Source organism: Pieris napi, chromosome 7 (genome assembly GCF_905475465.1).
Source record: "Pieris napi chromosome 7, ilPieNapi1.2, whole genome shotgun sequence".
Taxonomy (NCBI): domain Eukaryota; kingdom Metazoa; phylum Arthropoda; class Insecta; order Lepidoptera; family Pieridae; genus Pieris; species Pieris napi.
In genome coordinates this window covers 9,801,401-9,823,389 of record NC_062240.1, presented here as the reverse complement: position 1 = coordinate 9,823,389, position 21,989 = coordinate 9,801,401, and the positions used below count along the sequence as shown (strand labels likewise).

General features: G+C 32.0%; 4 protein-coding genes across 4 annotated transcripts in view; 1 reads left to right on the top strand and 3 right to left on the bottom strand.

Moving 5' to 3' along the window:
• The window catches only part of LOC125050976 (dedicator of cytokinesis protein 9), a 47,442-nt gene extending 35,667 nt beyond the window's left edge, over nucleotides 1-11,775 (top strand). Inside the window, exons 30-34 of the mRNA XM_047651084.1 lie at nucleotides 6,782-7,194; nucleotides 7,636-7,852; nucleotides 8,627-8,792; nucleotides 9,373-9,498; nucleotides 10,308-11,775. Of these exons, the coding sequence (XP_047507040.1) occupies nucleotides 6,782-7,194; nucleotides 7,636-7,852; nucleotides 8,627-8,792; nucleotides 9,373-9,498; nucleotides 10,308-10,521 (1,136 nt within the window). The 3' untranslated portion in view covers nucleotides 10,522-11,775. The remainder of the gene's footprint in view (nucleotides 1-6,781; nucleotides 7,195-7,635; nucleotides 7,853-8,626; nucleotides 8,793-9,372; nucleotides 9,499-10,307) is intronic.
• On the bottom strand, nucleotides 694-6,266 carry LOC125050982 (venom acid phosphatase Acph-1-like). The gene is made up of 7 exons (XM_047651092.1): nucleotides 6,086-6,266; nucleotides 5,285-5,395; nucleotides 4,115-4,354; nucleotides 3,409-3,591; nucleotides 2,809-2,929; nucleotides 1,940-2,151; nucleotides 694-1,249 (listed from the first exon to the last, which is right to left on the bottom strand). Exons 1-7 carry the CDS (start codon nucleotides 6,209-6,211, stop codon nucleotides 1,100-1,102), a joined length of 1,143 nt encoding a protein of 380 aa, XP_047507048.1. The 5' UTR covers nucleotides 6,212-6,266; the 3' UTR covers nucleotides 694-1,099.
• A 1,746-nt stretch (nucleotides 11,776-13,521) lies between the features above and the next one.
• On the bottom strand, nucleotides 13,522-17,424 carry LOC125050978 (protein phosphatase 1L). The gene is made up of 2 exons (XM_047651086.1): nucleotides 16,389-17,424; nucleotides 13,522-15,952 (listed from the first exon to the last, which is right to left on the bottom strand). Exons 1-2 carry the CDS (start codon nucleotides 17,394-17,396, stop codon nucleotides 15,566-15,568), a joined length of 1,395 nt encoding a protein of 464 aa, XP_047507042.1. The 5' UTR covers nucleotides 17,397-17,424; the 3' UTR covers nucleotides 13,522-15,565.
• Nucleotides 17,425-18,079: 655 nt separating this feature from the next.
• Nucleotides 18,080-21,931, bottom strand: LOC125050981 (cysteine protease ATG4B). The gene is made up of 9 exons (XM_047651091.1): nucleotides 21,670-21,931; nucleotides 21,388-21,583; nucleotides 20,990-21,136; nucleotides 20,785-20,864; nucleotides 20,305-20,450; nucleotides 19,769-19,903; nucleotides 19,213-19,311; nucleotides 18,776-18,938; nucleotides 18,080-18,324 (listed from the first exon to the last, which is right to left on the bottom strand). The coding sequence occupies exons 1-9, from the start codon at nucleotides 21,788-21,790 to the stop codon at nucleotides 18,266-18,268; spliced, it is 1,146 nt and encodes a 381-aa protein (XP_047507047.1). The 5' UTR covers nucleotides 21,791-21,931; the 3' UTR covers nucleotides 18,080-18,265.
• Between the last annotated feature and the right edge of the window lie 58 nt (nucleotides 21,932-21,989).

The window sequence follows — 21,989 nt, the reverse complement described above, 5'->3', positions numbered from 1 at the left end:
TTATATCAAGTTATATTGAAAAGATCGCGACATGATAGTGTTCGATTATCGCAGGTCCCTCTCAGTGTATGTCAAGAGTATGGAATAAAATTTTAGGGTCCGCTTAGCAAATAGAACAACTAAAAATTCATTGTGTTTTAGAATTTCATTGAATTATAGATTTTTTTTTCTTGCATAAAATCCGTTCCAAAGAGCAGTGCGACTTATTCATGAAGCCGTATGTTCGAACTCCGGCTGTGCAGCAAGAGACTTTCTGTCTATGTGCGCATTTAACACTCGGTAAAGGAAAAAAAGGACACCGGCATGCCGTTTTAGGTCTGGACCTCAGATTTCTAAAACTGTTTCATAATTATTTGTCAATATAATAGGCAAGTAAGTGATCACCCTCCTATGCTTGACACACGCCGTCGCCTTTTTGGGTCTAAGCCGCAAGCAAGCCGGTTTCATCACGATGTTGTCTTTCACCGTTTGAGGGAATGTTAAATGCGCACATAGAAAGAAAGTCCATTGTGCACCAAAGCCGAGGATCGAACCTACGACCTCAGGGATGAGAGTCGCACGCTGAAGCCACTAGGCTTACACTGCTTTTCGATCTGTATATACATCACAGAAAATCAAACTCACTACCTCAAGGTTAAATGCGATGAAAATGCTTGACTCGTCATTAAAATAGACACAAATAAAACACACACACACAGTCACAAACATTTTATTAGTTTATGTAAACTTGTTTATTGTAAGCAATAAAGTATATACTTAATAAAAATGACAACCATGTAATTTTGAGATAATGTATGAATATGCTTATTATACAAATAAGTTATTATATGCTTGAGGAAAACTGTTTGTGATGTAAATTTAAATATATATATATGTAGAAGACATATTTTCTATTAAAAATACACGATGTTTTTACGACGACTTTGTTAATTTATATTTGTCTTGAATTAGGATTGGATACATAATATCAATAATATACAAATATTATAAACAATATTAAATATAAAATAACTTTTTCATATCAAATTAAACAATAATATATAACATTTATAGCTAATTTTGGATCGCAAAACTGTTACGTGCTATGTTGTTCGTTGTTCTAAGAGCAGCGTTTTTTGTATTCGCTATGAGGTAACACGTAATCTTGGGTTAGTTTGAGGAATGTATTGTAGTCGCAAAGATACCTATCTCCGCATCCATTCACTGGTAACATCATTCCAACACCTCCCGCTTCGGGTGCGTACACAACCTAAAATATAATTTTTATCGAATGATTGGTCATCCAAAAGCTTTATGAGATACTATACGGCTGTTCTAAAATATATACGATGACAAAATTTAAATCGTTTTGTATTGTCACTCCTTCGTTACTTGTAAGGTGTTCAAGATGACAGGTTTTTCTGTGATTTTTCTCTATATAAACCTTACAGTTCAAGTTAGGAGTTCTTAAATAACAAATAAAAAATAGGGGTTGATCTTAGAGGGTAGATGAAAATTAAGGGTTGTATGTATTTTTGTATGCTGTATCATAAAATAATAAAAATAAATATTTTTCCCTTACCCGATTCTCAGACTTACTGAATATCCATAAAAAATCATAAGAATCGGTCGAGCCGTTTCGAAGGAGTGTAAATCTGCTTCATTGCGACTAATCGAGTATCATTCTGTGATGTAGTTTTTCTATACTGTTTTTACAAACAGAAACATAAAAATTTTTAGCCTCTATTTTATTGTTAATTTATTAATTTATCATGTTTCCAAACGTTTAAATAAAAATAAGTAACATAAAAAGAAAGGTATACACAAGTGCTTGAAAACGAATACTAATAATATAATCTGTTTTATCTTCTTGAAGTATTCATATGAACTTCTATACCCAAAAGAAAAGAAAATCTATACCAACCAGTAGTTACTTTAGTTACATGTGGCTAAATATTACCATAAAAGAGTATTCGTTGGTCATGCGGTTTTTCCAAAGCTCCAGAGATACAGTGGAACCGTATTTGGGCTGATGTGGTATGAAGGTTCTTGTGGCTGCTAGAAGAGCAGCAACGTTGTTCTCATGTGCAGAGTAAAGGAACAATTTGGGCTGTTTCTTGCCTTCCATCACTTTCGCGTTCGTTACATTGAATATATCTGATAGTAAGCCTCCTGAAATAGCATATAAAGTTTCATGAACTATGATAGCTTAGTTTATGCAAAATTGGTATAATTTTACGGATGTCGAAAACCTTTTTTTTTTTTTTTGAAAATTCACACCAATTGACCTAGTCCCATGTTAAGCTGGTGAAGCTTGTGTTATGGGTACTAGGCAACGAATATACATACATATTATAGATAGATAGACATATAAATACATATTTAAACACCCAAGACCTAAGGACAACACCAAATGCTCATCACATCGATGTTTGTCTCAGCCGGGATTCGAACCCGGTACCCATGGATTCGCAGTCAGGTATACTAACCACTAGACCACTGAGCCGTCAAAAGCGAAACGTAAAATATTTATAAAAAATGTGATAAAAAGTGATTGATACATTCTATAAAATTATAAACGCGGATTCCACGTGTGATTTAGGGCGACAGCGGCATTCTTAGCAGGCAAAAAAACCTGTGTTATTACCCAAAATGTTGTTATCTTCTCAAGGTTTTATCGTAAACTTAAAAATCCACCCACATGACCCAGACCACGTGACCATGCTTCAAACCCATTATTTATCTATAATCACGTTTGTTGTCCTTGTTTTACTGATTCTTTTTATTCGAAAAAGCATTATGCCTATTTTTGTTATATTTGTATGTTACCTGCGGATAATCTTATTAGTTCATCTGTGTAATACATTAGCATGTACTCGATCTTAGTCATTTCTTTTATCTTTGGCATAATTTGTTCGGCCCACTTCGGCGTTGGAACATTGACATTATTCTGAAATTTGTTGTAATAAGTGTAATTGCGTATTGTTAGGGTATTAAATCGTAATTATTTTTGTATTTGTCTATTTTTTTATAAATTGTCTCGGCATCAATTAACATTACAATCTAACCTAAGACTAATGAACTCACCTATTTTACTAAAAAGGATATTTTACATAAGAAATTGTCCAATAACACTACTTACAGTCTCTATTAAGGAATATATCCTGTTCTGGTGTACAATTTTTTTCCACTTACCACAGTTTAGCTTAAGACTACTGTGCACTCACACATATGTATCTCAATCATATGTAATATGTATATACAATATAACAAAAAAATTCTTAGGTTCAGATTCACCAAAGCATTACAGATATTTATAGAATACTCTAATTAGTATAATTATTTATACTGTAATACTTTTTATCTTAAGAAATTCATTAAAAATTGAATTCAATGGAATTGAAAGTGAATTATGAAAATGAAACTTACCAGAGTTTGAAATAAATTATCCAAAAAGAATACATCTTCGGGCACCGTTATGTTACTTCCGGTGTTTTTACTAAGAAATTTGAAGAGATCCTGTGATGACTTCAAATAGCTTTCGATTTCTGGTAATTTATATAATTCATTTTTTAGTCGAAGATATCTTGGACAGTTATAGAAGGGCAACAACTGAAAAAACAACAAATATTTGTTTTTGTCTACTTGTACCTCTCCACTGAACACCGACTTTCGAATCAAAACTTTATACTACTTCTAACTTGTAATAGAAAATTTGTTTTAAATTGGTATTTCTATTTTTTTATTTCTTTTTCAATTTTATCTTTGCCTTTAAGTTCGATACTTAAACAACACCTTGACAATATAATGTTTATCAGTCTAGCAACCTTGAACATTCTTAAATATATGCAACAACCATCCATTGCCAGTGTGAATTACACTTTTTATTATCAAACCAGCTACGGTATAAGGCGGCGAATAAAGATGGTACAAAAATCGTAACTATAGTAAGAAACATGTTTTATTTTATGATTGATATTTGCGAATGTAAAATGGCTAAGGTTTTATATAACATTGTATGTGTTATAACTTGCTTTTTATAATATCACTACCAAGTAGTTCTGGGATGTATTAGTACTTATGATATTCACCGAGGATCTAGCTTTATAAAGAAACCTAAAACCATACCACCTACATGATCATCACTGCTCTGTGCCGTGTCGTAAGGTATTGGTTGCCAATTGAAGTGAGGAAGCCACTGCTGAAGTGGTGGTGGCGGGTAAAGGGCTGATAGAGCAGATAATGCGGTCATCTTTGTACGAGCATAGTCAGTTGTTTGTATGTTTATCTCCTCAGGCAAGTAGAGTTTTGATATAATGTTGTCGTAACGTTTCCTCAAGTACTGCCCTACGCTAAATGCTCTTCGCTTTCCCTTCTGTAACATTATGAATTCTACGTTATTTGTTGTACGTAATAAATTTTAATAATACATTAAGACAGTTCCTTAATAATATTGAAAAAAAATACGCTTGATTAGTACGATACTTTTTATATATGAGAAAAAAGAGATTTTAATGGCATAGTAATGTTGGTTAAATAGTTATTTGGTTGTTAGTAATAAATGTGCCCTTTAGTATTTCATACAGTCAACTACACTTATACTGAACCCTTAAGTAAAGTTAGTTTTTTGTTAGCGTCGCAACCCACAACCCTTAATTTTATGTTAGTTTTATAAGCTCATGTTTGAAACGATTAAAAGCAGTTGACACCCAGCTTCAAACAAAAGAGTTTCATTTAAGATATATTTAAACAATCCTACAATCACCGCCACCGAACTTAACTCGGGGAAACATTGAAAATAGTAGCGAAGAGGAGAGACAACTGGAAGAATTTGGAGGCAGTCTTCACTTCGTGGGAGGTCGTGTGATATTAAATATAATAACATAAACTTAATGTAATTCTTATTATAGCACTCGAATATATTTTTTTATGTACCTAATAGGAGACAAACGGGCAGGATCTCTGATGTTAAGTGATACCGTCGCCCATGGACACTCACATTGCCAGGAGGCTCGCAAGTGCGTTACCGGCCTTTTAAGAATTGGTACGCTCTTTTCATGAAGGACCTAAGTCGAATATACCTAGGCTTTTCTTATTAAGATTACAAATTGCTCCATTTGTTATGTAAATAATTTTCATTTAACAAATACTTTTGTTAATTAATATTAATAATAAAACATTGTGTGCGTAAATGAAATTATATTTCAAGAGCATTATTAAAGGTTGACAGAATTTTTTACGTTAAATCAATTATCTACAGGAAATAAGAGCGCGACAAAATTTACATTTTAATTTAATGACTTACGTTGGTTAAAGACTTTTTGCCGTATGGAAAGAATATGTTCGAATTTAGATCTGATGAAGGGTATTTATCCAGCTCTTCTTGGTCAGGTGTTCTGTCGCCATGTCGAAAAACCTTGAAAATTATTTATTAGTCGTAAATATATTCTTATAATTCTTCTTATCTAGTCTTATAATTAATCTAATTTGTATAGTCAGAATCTCGTAAAAAAATAAATCAGTGGCGCTACAAGCTCTTTAGGTCTTGGCCTCAGATTTCTAAATCTGTTTTATTATCATTTTAAATCTAATAGGCAAGTAGTTGAGACACAGCCTGTCGATTTTTTGGGTCTAAGACATGTCGGTTTCCTCACGATGTTTTCCTTTACCGTTCGAGCAGATGTTTAATGCGCACATAGAAAGAAATTCCATTGTTGCACAGCAGGGCATCGAACCTACGACCACAGGTATGAGAGTCGCACGCTGAAGCCACTAGGCCAGCACTGCTCTGTCAGTCAGAATCTCCAGTCGCTGTAAAATATGTTCATACAGAAAAGATTATTTGACAGCCCTTGAGTTTTATTGACCTTCTAAATACGAGCGTAAATGGTTTAAAATATATATTAGCATAGTCTAATTGCGATTTTGATAGAATTCTTTTCTTTTTTATTTGCTTAGCATAGATAAGCGTCTGACTATGCATGCAAAGGGGCTATATTTCCCGGTAAAAAAATTCGGTTTAATATAAGTATAAGCATCAAAAATCTTACCCTAACCTTTATTATTCTTAAGAAAAGTATTTTTTTTTAATCAATCATATACCTACCACAAAAGCCATAACCATATCCGAGATTGAGGCTCTAGTTTCTTGACTATTTGATAGATTTTCTTTTATAGCAAATCCAGCACACACACAAATGCAAGATAAACAAAACACCACAATGACTCTCATTTTAACAATTTACAATCGACTCGTGGACGTCTAAATTTCGACTGTAGCTATGCACATCATTTCTCGTTTATATATCGCCCAAAGCCTTATTCATTAACTTTTTTGATCAAGTTTTAGCATAAAATGCAATATATAATTGTAGTGTATATGACGTGTATCTTATTTGAATTAGGAACTCGTTTTAGTATCGTTTGAGCTAAAGTAAAAATAAAATGCTTTCTTAAGACGGTTCAATAAGAGTACTCGATGTATAATTATTGATATTTGATTGCGTCTGTCCGAATCCAATCCATATTTAATCAACAAAGTTACGCTTCAGATACTCCTTACTCCTTATTACATCAAATTCATCATTGTTATTAAGTTAATAAGCCAGGGAATTTAAGGTTTGTAACCTATAAAATTTGTTCATATATATTATAAACCTACCTATGCTATAATTTATGATGACATAAATATGTCATGCGGGCAATTAACTGAATAAAGTCCTATCACAGAATATGCAACCTTGCTTGCGTTTTATTTGTTTCATACACATACATAATATACAAATAAATCATATTTTTACAGGAATGACAGACATTCATTACAACGAGCAAGCTCTGCTCGATCAGCTCATGCTGTGCACAGAATACGTAGATAGAGCAGAGAGATACGAACTCCTTGGTCCCATTTATCGCCTTATTATACCAATTTACGAAAGGAGAAAGGATTATCAAGCACTCCTTACCGGTTACCAACATTTGACCAAGGCGTACGCAAAGGTCATTGAAGTTACAAATTCTGGGAAGCGATTGCTCGGAAGATTTTATCGCGTGGCGTTCTTCGGAAAGGCGCACTTCGGCGAGGATGAAGAGGGCATCGAGTTTATTTATAAGGAACCTAAACTGACGTCATTGAGCGAGATATCGGAAAGACTTCAACAGTTTTATGAACAGAAATTGGGTTCGGGCTGCGTTAAGATGATTATGGATTCGGCGCCGGTGAGTAAACTCAACATAAAATAACTGTATTTCCAAAATATGTATCGCTTGGCTCGAACTTGGGTATATAAAATCTATTCTGATTTCTACGTTATTATAACATAGTTAAAGAAAAGTATTAACGTTACTAGGCATGCGTTAAATTTCTCGAAGTATTAATAATTTATCGTAATATAACGAGTGTTAATTAAAATGTTAATTAGTTAATGGCACTTTGAAATGATTATTAAAATATTTAATTTGTTGTAGCTAAAATATTTTACAGCAAAACTATATTTCTGTTAAAGGTAAGATGTTAGTAAACCAGCTCAAATAACAATAAAGAAATAACTTTAGAAGTAATACTTCCTATGACATTATTAATAACTAACGAAATAAAATCAATCTATATTTTGTCAATTCATCGTACACCTGTTTACTTATAACACTTACAATTTTTAGGTAAATCGTGACGAATTAGACACCAAACTAGCGTATATCCAAGTGACCTGGGTTCGGGCAGCGCCCGAAGGTATGCTGGCCTGCTCATCGAGTGCTGAGGGTTCCTTCGAAAGAGCTCATAATATCAGACGATTCGTTTTTGAAACACCATTTACGAGAGATGGCGCTGCAAGAGGACCTGTACATCATCAAAGATTGAGGCTTACACATCTTACAGGTACTTTTGAAATATTAAAATTTACCTGTTAAGTATAGCAATTATCCTCAAACTAAAATGTTTATATTTGCAGACACAAAAAAATTGATAAAACTCTCAAAAAAATATTTTGTTCTTGGTTACTGCCTTGCGATTCTGTAACTCACTTTTCGAACTCTCACAGCGGTTTTCACAGCGGCGGTCGTGCTCAAATCAGTCGTGAAGCAGTCATTTTACGATTTGGCATTCTGATAAACAATAAACTACAAACTCCCTCCTTTTGTGAAAACCGCTGTGAGAGTTCAAAAAGTGAGTTACAGAATCGCATGGCTGATACTAGATAAAATAAAAAAACGATAAAACTCATTGTTAGCTAACAGCAGACTTATTTTAATAATGAATAAATACTATGTAATTATACAATATGGGCTAGAAAATATAAACATGCTTGGGAAGTCATAGGTGTTAAACGCCTTTGCAAGATATCTATCTTCATTTACCAAATCATAAGATCCCGCTTGCGATATTTTTTATTTAATATCTTTAAAAATTACCTTACCAGCTCTTTTCAGTAGAAGCCATTTTATCTGCCCATAGTAAGTAAATAAATTAAAATAGTTTGCTTCAATTAAAAAATATCTAGGTTAAACTGTATAGGAATATAAAATTTTATTATTAGGCTAATTATTTTATTAGAACATATACAAAAAACTTAGGATGTTTGAGCAAAATCATAACAATTTTTTACTATGAATACAAGGAAAAATCTAACATAAAAGTTCAACAATGTTCCAGTCGAAAACTGGTTTCCATACGTCAAACGGCGTATACCGGTGAGCGAATGTCAAGTTGAGGAGAAAAGTCCAATAGAGGTCGCAGTCGCTGAAATGGAGAGTCAGGTCAATGAACTGAATGAGATCGTCCACGCTAAGACGCCGGATTTGAAGAAGCTGCAACTCAGGTAACGATAAACTTAATTATGTGTTATATAGGTCAGAGATTAGGTTATAATAGAACACGATGTAATTTGTTTCATTACAATGGCAATACGCAATGGCAAAACCACGCAATATCATAGACATCTTACAGGTTGTAAAATGTCAATGTGTCAATTGTCAAAGTCAATTTGTCAGTAGTGCGTAGAATCGGTCGTGAACTCGTGAAGTGCTTCAGTTGCTTTCCGACCGGCGCCTGCGCTGGACGTGCGCACTGACTGTGTTTAAATATTAACTAATAATGTCGGTAGTGATACCAACTTTGTAATTATTAATCGAGTCGAATCTGCGACATATACATCCAGTAGCGCTACAACCCTTTATGGAACGAAACATTGCGGTCGATTGTGATGTTTCAAAGAAACAAGGACTGTCTCGAATCCATTTTGATACAATGAAAGCGCTGGTGTAATCACAATTTTAAATCTTTTTCAACCTTAAAGGAATAAATTCATATTCGTTTTCCATATAAAAGTATATTGTTTTTGAATGAATTATATTTGTGTAATATAAAGTTTATTTACAACGTTTAAAATTGCTTTTCAGACTTCAAGGCAGCGTGTGCGTCCAAGTAAATGCGGGTCCGATCGCGTACGCGAACGCATTTCTTGATCCAACGCTCGCGCCCATGTATCCTGATGACTTGGTGGACAAACTCAAGGCTACTTTCAAGTAAGTTTAATTGATTATCTATTATTATTGTGAGGTTTGTGATATACTACGGAGAAAAAGTGTGCTGTGTAATAAACGATCTTGTTGAAATGTGGGAATTCTTAAACTTCTTATATATTTTTAAAAATTGGAAACAAAGAATTCCAACGAGTCGGGTAATATTAAACAACATTTTTATTTACCTTGTATATTGTTTTATAAGTTATAGTACTTTTTAATAATTAAAATTCATTGTTGTATTTGTAACTGCACTGAGTCATTTGCAGAATTTAAAACTTTTAATAACCACAATACCTCTGCAAATTGTTTAAATATAATGTACATAAATTACGGTTTTACAGTTTTACAGTGTATCAAAATATTGACATTTAGTAAAATAATAATTGTTTCCTTTTGGAAAATTTGCCCGTCCTGTCATGTAAATATAAACATATCAGATAATATAGTGGAATAAAGCGGGCTATAGACGGACCGCAAGTTGCAGTCAAGACCGACTGCAATATACGGTTTGCTCAGGAACTGCTCGAGCAGTCCGTGTATTGCGGATATGAATTTAGTATGGAAACTACAGATCGCCGTACGGCCGTGCGTCCGTCTATAGCCCGCTTAACAGTTACCAAGAATTATAGGCCGTCAAAGAATCTTAAATCTAGTTAAAGCTGTCAAACCACTTTTTGTATCAAGTTTGACCTATTTGACAGCGCTCGCGACGATATTGTCTGTGTATTGACTTGAGATACGAATTACAATATGCACCATAGACTTATTAGATAGAATTGTTAAACTATAAAGTATTTTTTACTTTTCAGAGAGTTCCTAACAGTATGTCACTCGGCCTTGCAACTTAACGCTAAACTGATCAGTTCCGACCAACACTCCTACCACGAGGCTCTTGAAGCGAATTATCTCAAACTGAGCGATTCCCTTTCTTCGCTCTTAGGACAACCCTTACATGACATACTCGTCAACGGTAACCTGAGTACCACAGTCACTGGGGTGGAACTTGATTGTAGTAATGCTTAGTAATGAGTTTCTAAAGTTCATTGTCTATGGTTACACAGTTACAGGAGTTTGCGACCGTTGTTCAAATAATGAAATGTTTCCGTATCACGACAATTCTATAACTCCGTTCAGCATCACTGTATAGTCTGGAGAAATTACGGGAAATTCTTGTCATTGGTAAACTTAGCACCAGTTACCCTGAAATAACATACATCAACATCAGAATTTTCTATAATTCCGCTGCAACCTAAAAGGTCATCCTATTATGCAAGCCCTTCACAAAATCTTGCAAGTACTAAAATTTAGATATATAGTAACTGTCCGTTAAAAATCACGATTACAGTAACGGTTAACTGATATTTATCATCTCTGAAATAATACGTAAAAATAATAAAATAATCTTTATTTGTCACTAAAACCTACGATAGAAGTATGCTACGCGTTTAAGTGTTAGGAGGGTACTTCGAAACGTACCTTCCATTAACGCCAAATAAATTTATAAAACTGACAGATTTAGTCGCATTAATCTCAGGAATTAAAAAACGGCAGGTTTTGTATTAATCACAGGATTAATACCATCTACTAGAACGGTCAAAGATGTATTTAGTGTGGACTTAGTTTCTGCACTTAGACGGCCATTTGGTCGTCAAATCCCGGCTAATTAAACGAGCCTAGCGCCTCCAGACGGTCAAATATATAAATTTAAATATTTGCCTTCTAGCGACGGCGGTTTGGGCTGGCTTCAACTTTGACATTATTTCAAACCCCATCGGCCTTATTGTAAAACATTAATTAAAGTTAGTACCGTATTTCTAACCGTTATTATTTCAATAGAAAAAATGGTAACTATGGTAACGAATAACGTTCATTAATCCATTTTTAAAAAGGTCATAAGTCTGATATTGACTACCTTCTCCGAGCCAAATTTTGTAAGTTTTTGTACTACCCACATTACAAGCCACGAAATATAGAAATAGTCCATTAGTACTGATGTAGTCAATTTCGGATTTAGAACTTGATGTGTCTAATATAGCCTAAAGGCAATACGGCGTAATTTTCTTCTATTAGACAATTGTATTTGTAAGATATATTAAGAAACTGATCTGATGCTTTTTTATCACTGCGATCGATAATATACCAAAGACTGCGTAATTAATCAACATTTTGAATAACACCTCGTCTTTTTATACATTTAACCGCACAAATTTAGATTAGCATAGTTTATTGCGATTCGTATTTACCCATATACACAAGCAAAAAAATAGCCTACAGCTACTGCTGACGCCAGCAAAAACTATCTGACAATATCATAATATTATAATTGTAGGTCCTTATAACATTCGTATGAACCTCATTTCAATTCTATATTCCCCCTTGGCAGAAATCCTGTACATATACGTACTCTATACTCTATACTAGAGTCAATAGTCAACGCATTGTTTGTGTTAAGGGATAAAAGTAATATTTAAAATATTTATATGATTCTAGACAGGCGCTGTCAGCTAAATGTTGTTCGTTTATCTGTGTTTATTTAATATATTATATGTCTATTAATACTGATTCATGGTTTTTAAATATTGACAAAAATAAAATTGTTTTTTAGTTTTTGTTTTAACAAGTTTAAATGCAATCATGGATTTGCATTAATATCAATAAGTATTATCACAGGTACAAATGTTATTCGCCATTCATAAGTAATTAACAGTTTTTTATATCTCATGAAAAATACGCGTAAAAATGTCAATTACGATCTAAACGTTCACTCTCACTGACTTAGACAATTGATATAAGGATTTCGTATATATGAATTTGTACGCACATATTTACTAAAATTATTAATTACTTATTATCCTTCCACCTAATTTTCTATGTAATTAGAAAAAAATGTAGTTGTAACTTAAGAAATGTTTAATCCTTCACACGCTTCACGACATTACGATATTTAATTGAAATTTGTTTAAAAACAATTTTTAATGACATATTAAACGTAAGATTTTGTTGATATTTCCCATTGATTTTATTGAAATAATTTCATGGTTGACATAATTTATTTCATTGTTTTTAATATTAATGCCTATTTAAAATATGTCTTCATTCCACTTTAAAATAGACAAAAATGTAAAAATGTTTTGATTTTTGTAATGACAAATTATAATGTGGTACCCATATGTATAATAATTTTATTAATAAATTATTTAGTACTTAATATGTTCAAACGCCTTTGTTATGCCATTTTGTAATAATTGTAAACATATTACTCATTAATTGTTGTCCTATATAATATGACATATTAGATGTCTATGCACAAAGCATTGAACAATACTTAGGTCATATATAATCAACTTCTGCTGTTTTATTACATTTATAATAATTATGTTTTGTTTTATTTCAATATTTCTACACAAATTTATAAATCCCAGAGGCTCTAGAAAAATATTCTCGTGAAAAGCCTGAGGTAAAATCTTGATTGTGATTGGTCCTTGAGCTTGACTAGACTAATAAGTGACACGATCAGTCCCAGCAGATGGTTGATTCAAAGCTGTTTTAATATAATTTCGAAGTTTAATTGAAATTTCTGCAGAATGATTTTTTTTCAAACCGGTATCGTTCCGTAGTCCTCTGTGGACCGCTTTTTATAAAATATTTCTTATTTTTTTGATACAAGGTTAATGTAAATTACAATATCTAGAAACAATAAAATTTAAATTAAATACTAGCTTAAACAGAGAATATAGAAGTTAAGACCCAAATCCCACAATACGAGGGTGAAAATCCGTTCTAAAATATTATGTAGTGAAAAACCTCAATGGATATATGTTAAATTTGAAAAGACCGGAGTCTTGTCTATTGGAGAAAGATTTATGCGTTTCTTGTTACGTTAACTAAATGAAAATAGCTTTACAGCTCCCGACTACTTTTAATAGCGGATGTTTGGGGTTGCACTTACGTCACATTACATAATTTTCCGATAATTTGAAATTGTACTTGTTTTATTAGAGGGGCAGAATAAATCAAAAACAGTTTATATACATTCTTTATTCACAGTATTAGTTAACACATATTACAATTTTACGTACACGTGTGTCTTTTAAAAGAATCCCGTTTTTAGTATTGTGACCGAATAATTAAAAAACACCTAGAACGTAAGAATATAGGAAAATGGTGCTAAAAATGATGTACACAGAGGCCCGCTATTCTAAAATCAATACTTTGAGGTTTGGCACTCCCTAACCAGGGTGAGATTCAGAAAGAAGACAGGGCGAAATACCTACTTTTCTGCCAATGATTTTGACAGATGCAAGTATACTTCAAATACATTTTTGACGTCCGAGAGTAAAATGCCCTAAGTCTCATTTCTGAATCTTACCCCACCCCAGTCCTGGGAAACACTTTACATTATTTAATTTTCAATTCGCATACATCACAATTAGCACCATTGAATACGTACTTAAACAAAAATGTGCCAATTACAAAAACTTAACCGCATGCATATGCGTTTGTGATGAATTTTATGTAGGTACTAAAACATGTTAGTTTATATTAGCAACGCAACGAAGAATACTCGCGACTAAATAAACCAATAGTAACATTATAAACCACTGAAATTTCTTAATACGATGTATGTGAATGTGACGAGTCTGTGCGAATCAATTACCGCTAAGAAATCGAAGGCTGCCAAAGCAAATCCAAATAACACTATTCATGGAAATGTTGGACCCACTTGAGACTAGATGTAGACTGTTGTACTATAAAATAGGCCTTACTGACTTATCTGAATCATACTTGTTTGAATATAAAAATACTCCCTAATTCATTTACGTAATTTATCACAAATAATAGGTAAATACAAATTTAATATGAACATTTAACATGACTAGTTAATGGCAACATAAACACAAACGATTTCATAATTAGCACTAAGTCATCTTTATTTGAAGATCCATAATTGCAACTGGATAACAGCCAGGTATTGCATGAGTTATATCATATCAATGCAAATATTAATAGCTAACAAAATTATTTTCTTAAACGTCACATTTAGGATAGAAACTTAATAATGTAGATAAACACTTCCTCCTCTTTCCCCTTTATTCATACAAAACTCAAATCAGCTTTCTAAATAAAGTACTCTTTAGGAGACAGATAAGTACTTTACTTAAAACAAGACTATTATATTTTTTTATGAAAAGGGGGCTTATTTTTTTAACTACTTAGTGCTACTCGCATTGTGACGCCATTGTTAAAAAACACACACCTGAGATACAAAAACCTACGTCAGAAGTTTAGTCTCCGTGGGTTAATCACGTGACGTCACGTGACTCTTGAAGTTTTAATTCGGCGAAACAAAAGTTGGTAGGCAGAGAAGTCTCTTTGCTTTCTTATCAATCACCTTATATAATCATATTATAGTACCTTATATAAATCAAAATAACTACATCATAAAAACGTAAGGCCAGGGTAAAGCTCTAAACAAAGATTAACATCAAAACTCATTAACAAATGCCCTTAAGGAATTACGTGCAACACTATAAAACTAATATTAGGAACATCTAAGCCTTCGTAAGGCAAAAAAATGTAAATATTTGACAACAATAGTTCGGGTTTTTTAGTTAAAATGTAAATTCTTTATGTTTTAAAAAGGTTAAACATTTTCCACAATCACAACCACTTATATTCGATTTCTAAATACACATATTTCAAAATATCAATCTTCTATTACATAGATCTGGACATCTACTTACAATAAGTGATATTATGAAAATTTTGAAAAAATATTCAGTATTGATTAAATTTGTTAATTCAAACATCAATAAATAAGATTTCAATATTTATATGAAAAGGCTGTACTATACTGTTTGATTGTGTATGTAAGTACAAAATTGCCAATTTGACTTGGAGTAAAAATTTTAATGTACAACATTAATTGTATAGTATAGCTGGAAATACATTGCATTTCCTTTGGCCTTTAAAATACCACCACATAACATTTAAGACAAAATGAGCAAATTTCAAGTTTTTTAAATTTGCTCATAAACATTACACATTTACAACACCAATAATATGATTATTCTGTGAGAGTTGCGGTGGAATATTTCTCTTGCATAAAATTAATAACTAATACTGTGATGTTGTCAACGGAGCCTCTATAGTAGGCCTGGAGTGTCAAACTTTTCGCTCCAAAGTCTGGTTCATCTAATCTCTCTTTTATAAATTTAACAGCTTCTTCATTTGAAAAGGTATCCCATAAACCATCTGAGGCAAGGACTAAAAACATTGGCTTATGGTCTTCTAAATTAAATGTCAAAATGTCAGGATTAGCAATAACAAAGTTTTTATCTTTTAATGGATAGTCACCCATTGCTCGAGATGTAGCTAAGATTCCAGCTACTCTCCAGACTCCATTAAATGCTATGTAGCCACCAGCAGCTTCTATTCTTTTTTGTTCTCGAACCTGAATCATAGAAAAAAATTATTACAGACTTCATACCCAATAAACATGATCAAGTAACAACACAAAACCAAATAATTACACAATTAAATTAATAATGTAATATATAGTGACCATATTCAATTAGAGTCATTCACACAATATAATTATAACCTCCTAGCAAGATGAAAACCTTTTAGAATGAAGCAAAATTGAATTAGTAATAATATTAAATACAGTGTCTAAACTCCACGATTTACATCTAACTCCCTATAAATTTAGAAATTACTTGACATTGGTTGCTTGCATACATAGAATGTAATGTTTCTTTCCATAATAATATGTTAGCAATAACTTTGAATAGCACCAGAAAATGTGCAATTCATTCAGCATCATTATGTAGAGTTACCACTTTTTGTATAGCTAATTGAGTTATAATATATAAGAATGACAAACAAACCTGTTGTGGTTTATGGTCAAAAGACACTGGAATAGCATTTCCACGGGAATCACACATAACACCTCTTGAGTCTCCCACATTGGCAACTATAAGATTATTATCCTCTAAAACAGCAATCAGAGCAGTTGTTCCAGCAACATTCATAGAACGTTTGGCAGCTTCCACAAGCAATTGGTCAGCAGCTAGAACTTCATCAGTCAACAGTTTACCATAATTAATTTTTCCTTTTAAAATATAACTAGACAAGGGAACAGACACATTTTTTACTGGTTTAATTGGTCTTACTTCTCTTGTAATTGGTCTCGCTTTATTTAATTGAGCTAAAAGTTGTGGGTCTGTAATCTCCTTTTTAGAAGTATCATCAGCAGTACTCACAGACTTTTTGAAACTGCTTTTTCTTTCAACACTTATATTATTTTCTTTCTCTTCTTTCTTATGTTCATCCGGGCTTTCATTTTTAGGGGTTTCAGGAAGTTTGCCATCTTTAAATGCACTCAACTCTACAACCTTATTGTACAGATTTTGTATTAGATGTTCTTGTGCATAATTAGCTGCAAAATCTCCGCCGTGTCCATCAAATATAGCAAATAAAGAAATGCCTGTGTCATTTATATTTTCATTTATTATAAACTTATCTTCCATGTGCATTCTCCTTCCTCTAATTGCATAAACCGCACTCAATGACCCCTTTAACTCCCAACTCTGTTTGTCCGCATCCGAGCCTTCCATCAACTTCATTCTTTGGACTGCATTTATTGGATTTACGGCATGCGATAGCCTGCTTAGTAACGTACGGCTCCATAATCCTATAGTTTGTAAGTACATGAAGACTACTACTATTCCAAATGTGAAAATGAGCACTTCCGAGCGCAATAAATAAAGACGCACCATCTTCCAGAAATAGCTCGTTGGGGTGTCTAAAGCAACACTACTACTAAAGCGCGACAAAATTTTCATAAAAGACAAGTATGTTTGATGTAAAACTCGATCCTCTAATTCGTCTTCCATTTCTAAGCAAAAAAAATTAAATAAGCAAAAAAAATTAAATAAGCAATAAAACCCGCTTTATTACGATAACTGCAGTTTAGTCATAAAAATAAAAATATTGTAGCTTTAATTCACATTTGTCTCACTAATCACCACAGACTACTATTTTCTTCTCCTATTCTCACAAGTCACAGTTCACATTATCTTCATTTCTATCTCTTGTCAACAGTCACATAGACATAACCTACTTTTGCAATATGTACGTACGTTTTGGAGAAATCGTTCCACAGATTATTTTTGTATGTTAAAACGAAAGAATATTTGCTGGCGGCATTTTCATGTTTGATGTTAATCTAATGAAGTCCATACACGCCCAACTGTAATACGTCTTTTTAATTCGTTTTTAAAATAGAATATTATATATTTTTAACCTCCTTAAGAAATTAAAGCAGTATATAAATAATTCGCGTGTATTTTTAAAGGTATTATAGATTAACCACCGAAGATTAACTTTATTTGTGGTTAAGGTAAATTTTATGGGTAAAACGTAAAGTCACTACAATCTGTTTGCATGTTTTATTTAAAAGGCATTGCAAAATATATTAACTTATACTAAACTAGTCTAATAATTTTATTATTATGATTAATTTATTTTAATAATGTTAACTTGAAGAAAAAACAAAACACAATAAAATAAACAAATATTTGAACGAATAATAATGTAATAGTAAAAAGAATATTGTGACTACAAGTTACATAGAATTTATGTGATTATAAATCTATATCTGCATTTATACATATCTTTGGAATTTAGAAATAACTTATTTAGGCAATTAAGCAACATAATATTTCGATTTAAATTGAAAAGGCTGTACATAAAATAATCTTTCTCATAGAATTTCAAACTCATCATCTGAGTCATCAAATTGTCTATCCACATCTTCAAATTCTGAAATAGAAAACCAATAATAATATAGGTATGCCATATTCTGACTTCATATAAACTTTATATCTTTGTGTATCAGACATTGGCGTAACTACCATATTTTTATGGAAATACTCTCTTCAAAAGGTCTTAAAACTGGAGTGTCATAAGTTATGTAATTTAAAAGGACAGTATTTTACAGTTATTTTACTCATTTTCTTTGAAAATTTATAACTACAAATTAATAAATCCTTCAAAACAGGATATGTTAACAATGTAGAAAGTTTGAATATAATATAAGATGTATTATATTATGCGAATAAAATATATTTTATCTAGTCTTATTTCGTGGCCCCATTATCAAAGCTCAAAAATGTACTATGCCAATACAAATAAGGGTAAGACTAGAACTAATTAATTCATGGTATTTTTTTATTTTATATCCCTTTTATAAAAAAAAATCGTATAAAAATACCTGTAAAGAGGGTCGTGTTTTGTAAATCTATATCATTACTTGGACCCCAATGCGAAGGCCGCTTTTCACAGATTTCAAACAATGGTTGAGATTCCTTCATTAGTTCCCCTTCAAATGTTTTGCATAACTCGTCAAAATCACTTTTAGTTCGGCACAGAAAACACTGAAATAAAATTATATTAACCATAATAACTGTGTAATAAATATTCAATTATTATATTATTAGTACATAAAATATTATTTATTTAATAAATAACACATAAAATTGATAACCTCCTCCTTCAGTTTTTTAAAGTCGGTTAAAAATTTAATTATGTATACCGTCAGGCCTGGGCATAGACTAGAATACACAAAGCTGTCAGATAAATATGATCAAACATCAAAACTGACAATCCACCTTCCTTAAAATTATCTCTTACAGAGTAAAAAAATCTTACCACAGCTACTGAAGGGTCCATGGCAAGCATTGGTATGCGTGAAGCATATCTACAATGATACGAACAGTCCATTTCTTTCTGTTCCTCCGTTTGTTTATTCTAAAAAAATATCATGATATGACATTCGGAGTTTAACTGATATTGTTAAATATATAATGCCTAATAATAAATAAGGACCTTCAAGCCCAAATCCACTGACCATAATTTAGATGTAAATGTTACAAAAATGCGTAAAATGGAACTAATATAAAGATTTGAATTTTCAGAGGCAGTCCAACTCATACAAATGTTGAACTATGTTCTCCTGAGTCTTGTTATTTTCCTACTAATCATGATGTTTAAGGCTTTCTGTCTGGAAATACTGTAATTCTATTATCTACACAACAATTTTAACCAGCTTAATTAAATTATGATGGTAAAAAAAATTAATATAAAATTTAAATATATCCTAATTACAGGCAGGTGAAATGACGAATCGTGTTTTGTCGATTCTAAGGAGAGCAGATGGCTAAATGCCAAAAGCTATCACCCGGAAAACATCAATTGATAAACTTACTTCAACAAGACCAGATCTCTGTGTTGTATGAGGATCTAAATATAAAACTTCATCGTCAACACAGCCAACTAAATATAGTGCTTGGTTTGGTTTTCCTCCAATCACTCCAATAGATTGAGGGCATTGAAAACATATCTAAAAGGTAGAAAATAGATTTTATACTTGACCAAAGAAATTAAAGTCTGTTGGTAATAATCAATCATGACAATAGCCTTCTATATGTTTAACATAAAATAAATATTATATACTATATACATATATATAATAATATATATATTATATACATATATTAATTATATAATATTATTTCTATATAACATGCTACATTTGAAGCAGCATGTTATTTTTAATAGATTAATACATTGCTAATTGATTTAAAAATTTTCATTGCCAGTTAAAAACAAGCTTCAATTTACTCTACTGCAATTTGTTTAATTTTGTTTCTATTAGAATATATAACAAATTATCCTAAAAAATAATTTAATTTTGTATAAATTAAAATATTTATTGTGTTATTCCACTATTATCTGCCCTACCTTAAGACCATTAACATACACAGGATTTATTTCACTAAGACCCAATCTGAGTGGCACAATCAAAAGTAGTGGCATCCAATCTGTTATATTTGCACTGTCTGGTGTATGATCATCTCCTCTATCATTATTAACCATACATTGCTGTACTGAAATAGAAATTAATACACATAGAAGTAGTTTCTCTATCTACTCTCTTAAATTTATATATTTTTTATATATGTATTCTTTGTTTGCTTATTTTCTATGTGACAAAGTTCTTATCAATCAGTTCAGCACTTTGTAGGCCCAAGTTCTCTGTGAAGTCTTTTGACTCTTCATTTAGGTGTGGGATAGTGATATTTCAACAACTAACCATTGTTAAAATTTAAGGTGAGGCCTCCTTATTAACTAAACCAAAATAACTATTAGGGTTGTTAATTATTTCTCAAAAGTATGTGAATGTGTAATATTTTTATTTTACTATTATCAGCGCATACTTACAAATGTCTTCTTTCACAACTGTATTATCTAATGCCACATGTATCACAATTGAGCTCCATTTATCATAAACAATTAATTTTCTGTAATAAAAAACAAAGCACTGTAGAGAAATTATGTCAAGGTGACAAAATATTGCATAAAACTATACTTTAAATAAAAAATCTAATAATTTCATAATAGTCTAACAAAAACAAAACCGACTTACTTGAGTACTTGTGCCACAGTATTAGGCCCAAACCATTGGCCTACCTCCTTCCCTTCGCTAGCTCCCATTAGAGCAACCTGATGTATTGAATATGGAGCTTGCTTCCTTTCTTCAAATCTTTGTATTATTTTCAAATATGTTGGATCTCTGAAAACATAATTATTTAAACTAGTTATAAATTCAATACTTTCTTGTAATGTTACAGAATTTACCTTGGTATATTAAACCTTAGAATAGGAAAGTGTTGTAAAAGTCTGATGGTCTTATTTTATCATTCATTGCACTCTAAATTGTTTCATTTAACATTATGTCACATTCAGTGCAATATCATGACATAGTGGTGAAATGGTTTAAGATCAAATTTATGCAATAAATAAAATAACTATAATCAAATATACCTCGTCTCAGGTGTCCAAACCCAATCGGATGCCAAATGCACCCTAATTAATGCAACTCCTAGAACCATCTGACCACAGCGCAACATGCATCCCCAGCCCTTGTCAGAAGTTAGCCCCTCGTCGCCAATAGGGATAAACCCTTTTCTATATGTACACCAAATGATTGAAGTGATGTCTCGTCGTATGCGATCCAAATCTGATAACAAACAAACATTTTATATTTAACCAGTTATTCTTACACATCTGCTATGGTAATACATTGGTTGTGATGCAGCGTATTACCTTGGATAGGGCTGTATTTTCTTCCCAATATCCAAACATTTTCCTTTGTCTTGGGTATATCATCTGGTTCAACATTATTACTATCAGGTGACAGGTAACATATATCAAACATGGCATCCATATCTACACATAATTTTCCACGATATGTGGGACTATGTGACTGTTCAATTAATGGGAAAATAAATTAGAACAGACAATAACGAAAAAGTTTTTAAAGAGTCACGAACACGGAACAACTTATTGTTTTCTTTTCAGTTTTGTAAACATGTCAAACACAGATGGATTTCGATTTTAAAATTCACAGAGAATATTAAATAGAA

What these genes read in the sequence shown, in the direction of transcription:
- LOC125050981 (XM_047651091.1), bottom strand. Translation starts at nt 21,790, where the DNA reads ATGGATGCCATGTTTGATATATGTTACCTGTCACCTGATAGTAATAAT. An exon ending in AGAGATCTGGTCTTGTTGAA is followed by an intron (nt 19,312 to 19,768) that starts GTAAGTTTATCA and finishes ATATTTTTTTAG; the next exon opens with AATAAACAAACGGAGGAACA. An exon ending in AAACACGACCCTCTTTACAG is followed by an intron (nt 18,325 to 18,775) that starts GTATTTTTATAC and finishes TTTCTATTTCAG; the next exon opens with AATTTGAAGATGTGGATAGA.
- LOC125050982 (XM_047651092.1), bottom strand. Translation starts at nt 6,211, where the DNA reads ATGAGAGTCATTGTGGTGTTTTGTTTATCTTGCATTTGTGTGTGTGCT. An exon ending in CACAGAGCAGTGATGATCAT is followed by an intron (nt 3,592 to 4,114) that starts GTAGGTGGTATG and finishes TTGTTTTTTCAG; the next exon opens with TTGTTGCCCTTCTATAACTG. An exon ending in CCAACGAATACTCTTTTATG is followed by an intron (nt 1,250 to 1,939) that starts GTAATATTTAGC and finishes ATTATATTTTAG; the next exon opens with GTTGTGTACGCACCCGAAGC.
- LOC125050978 (XM_047651086.1), bottom strand. Translation starts at nt 17,396, where the DNA reads ATGGAAGACGAATTAGAGGATCGAGTTTTACATCAAACATACTTGTCT. An exon ending in TTGACCATAAACCACAACAG is followed by an intron (nt 15,953 to 16,388) that starts GTTTGTTTGTCA and finishes TCTATGATTCAG; the next exon opens with GTTCGAGAACAAAAAAGAAT.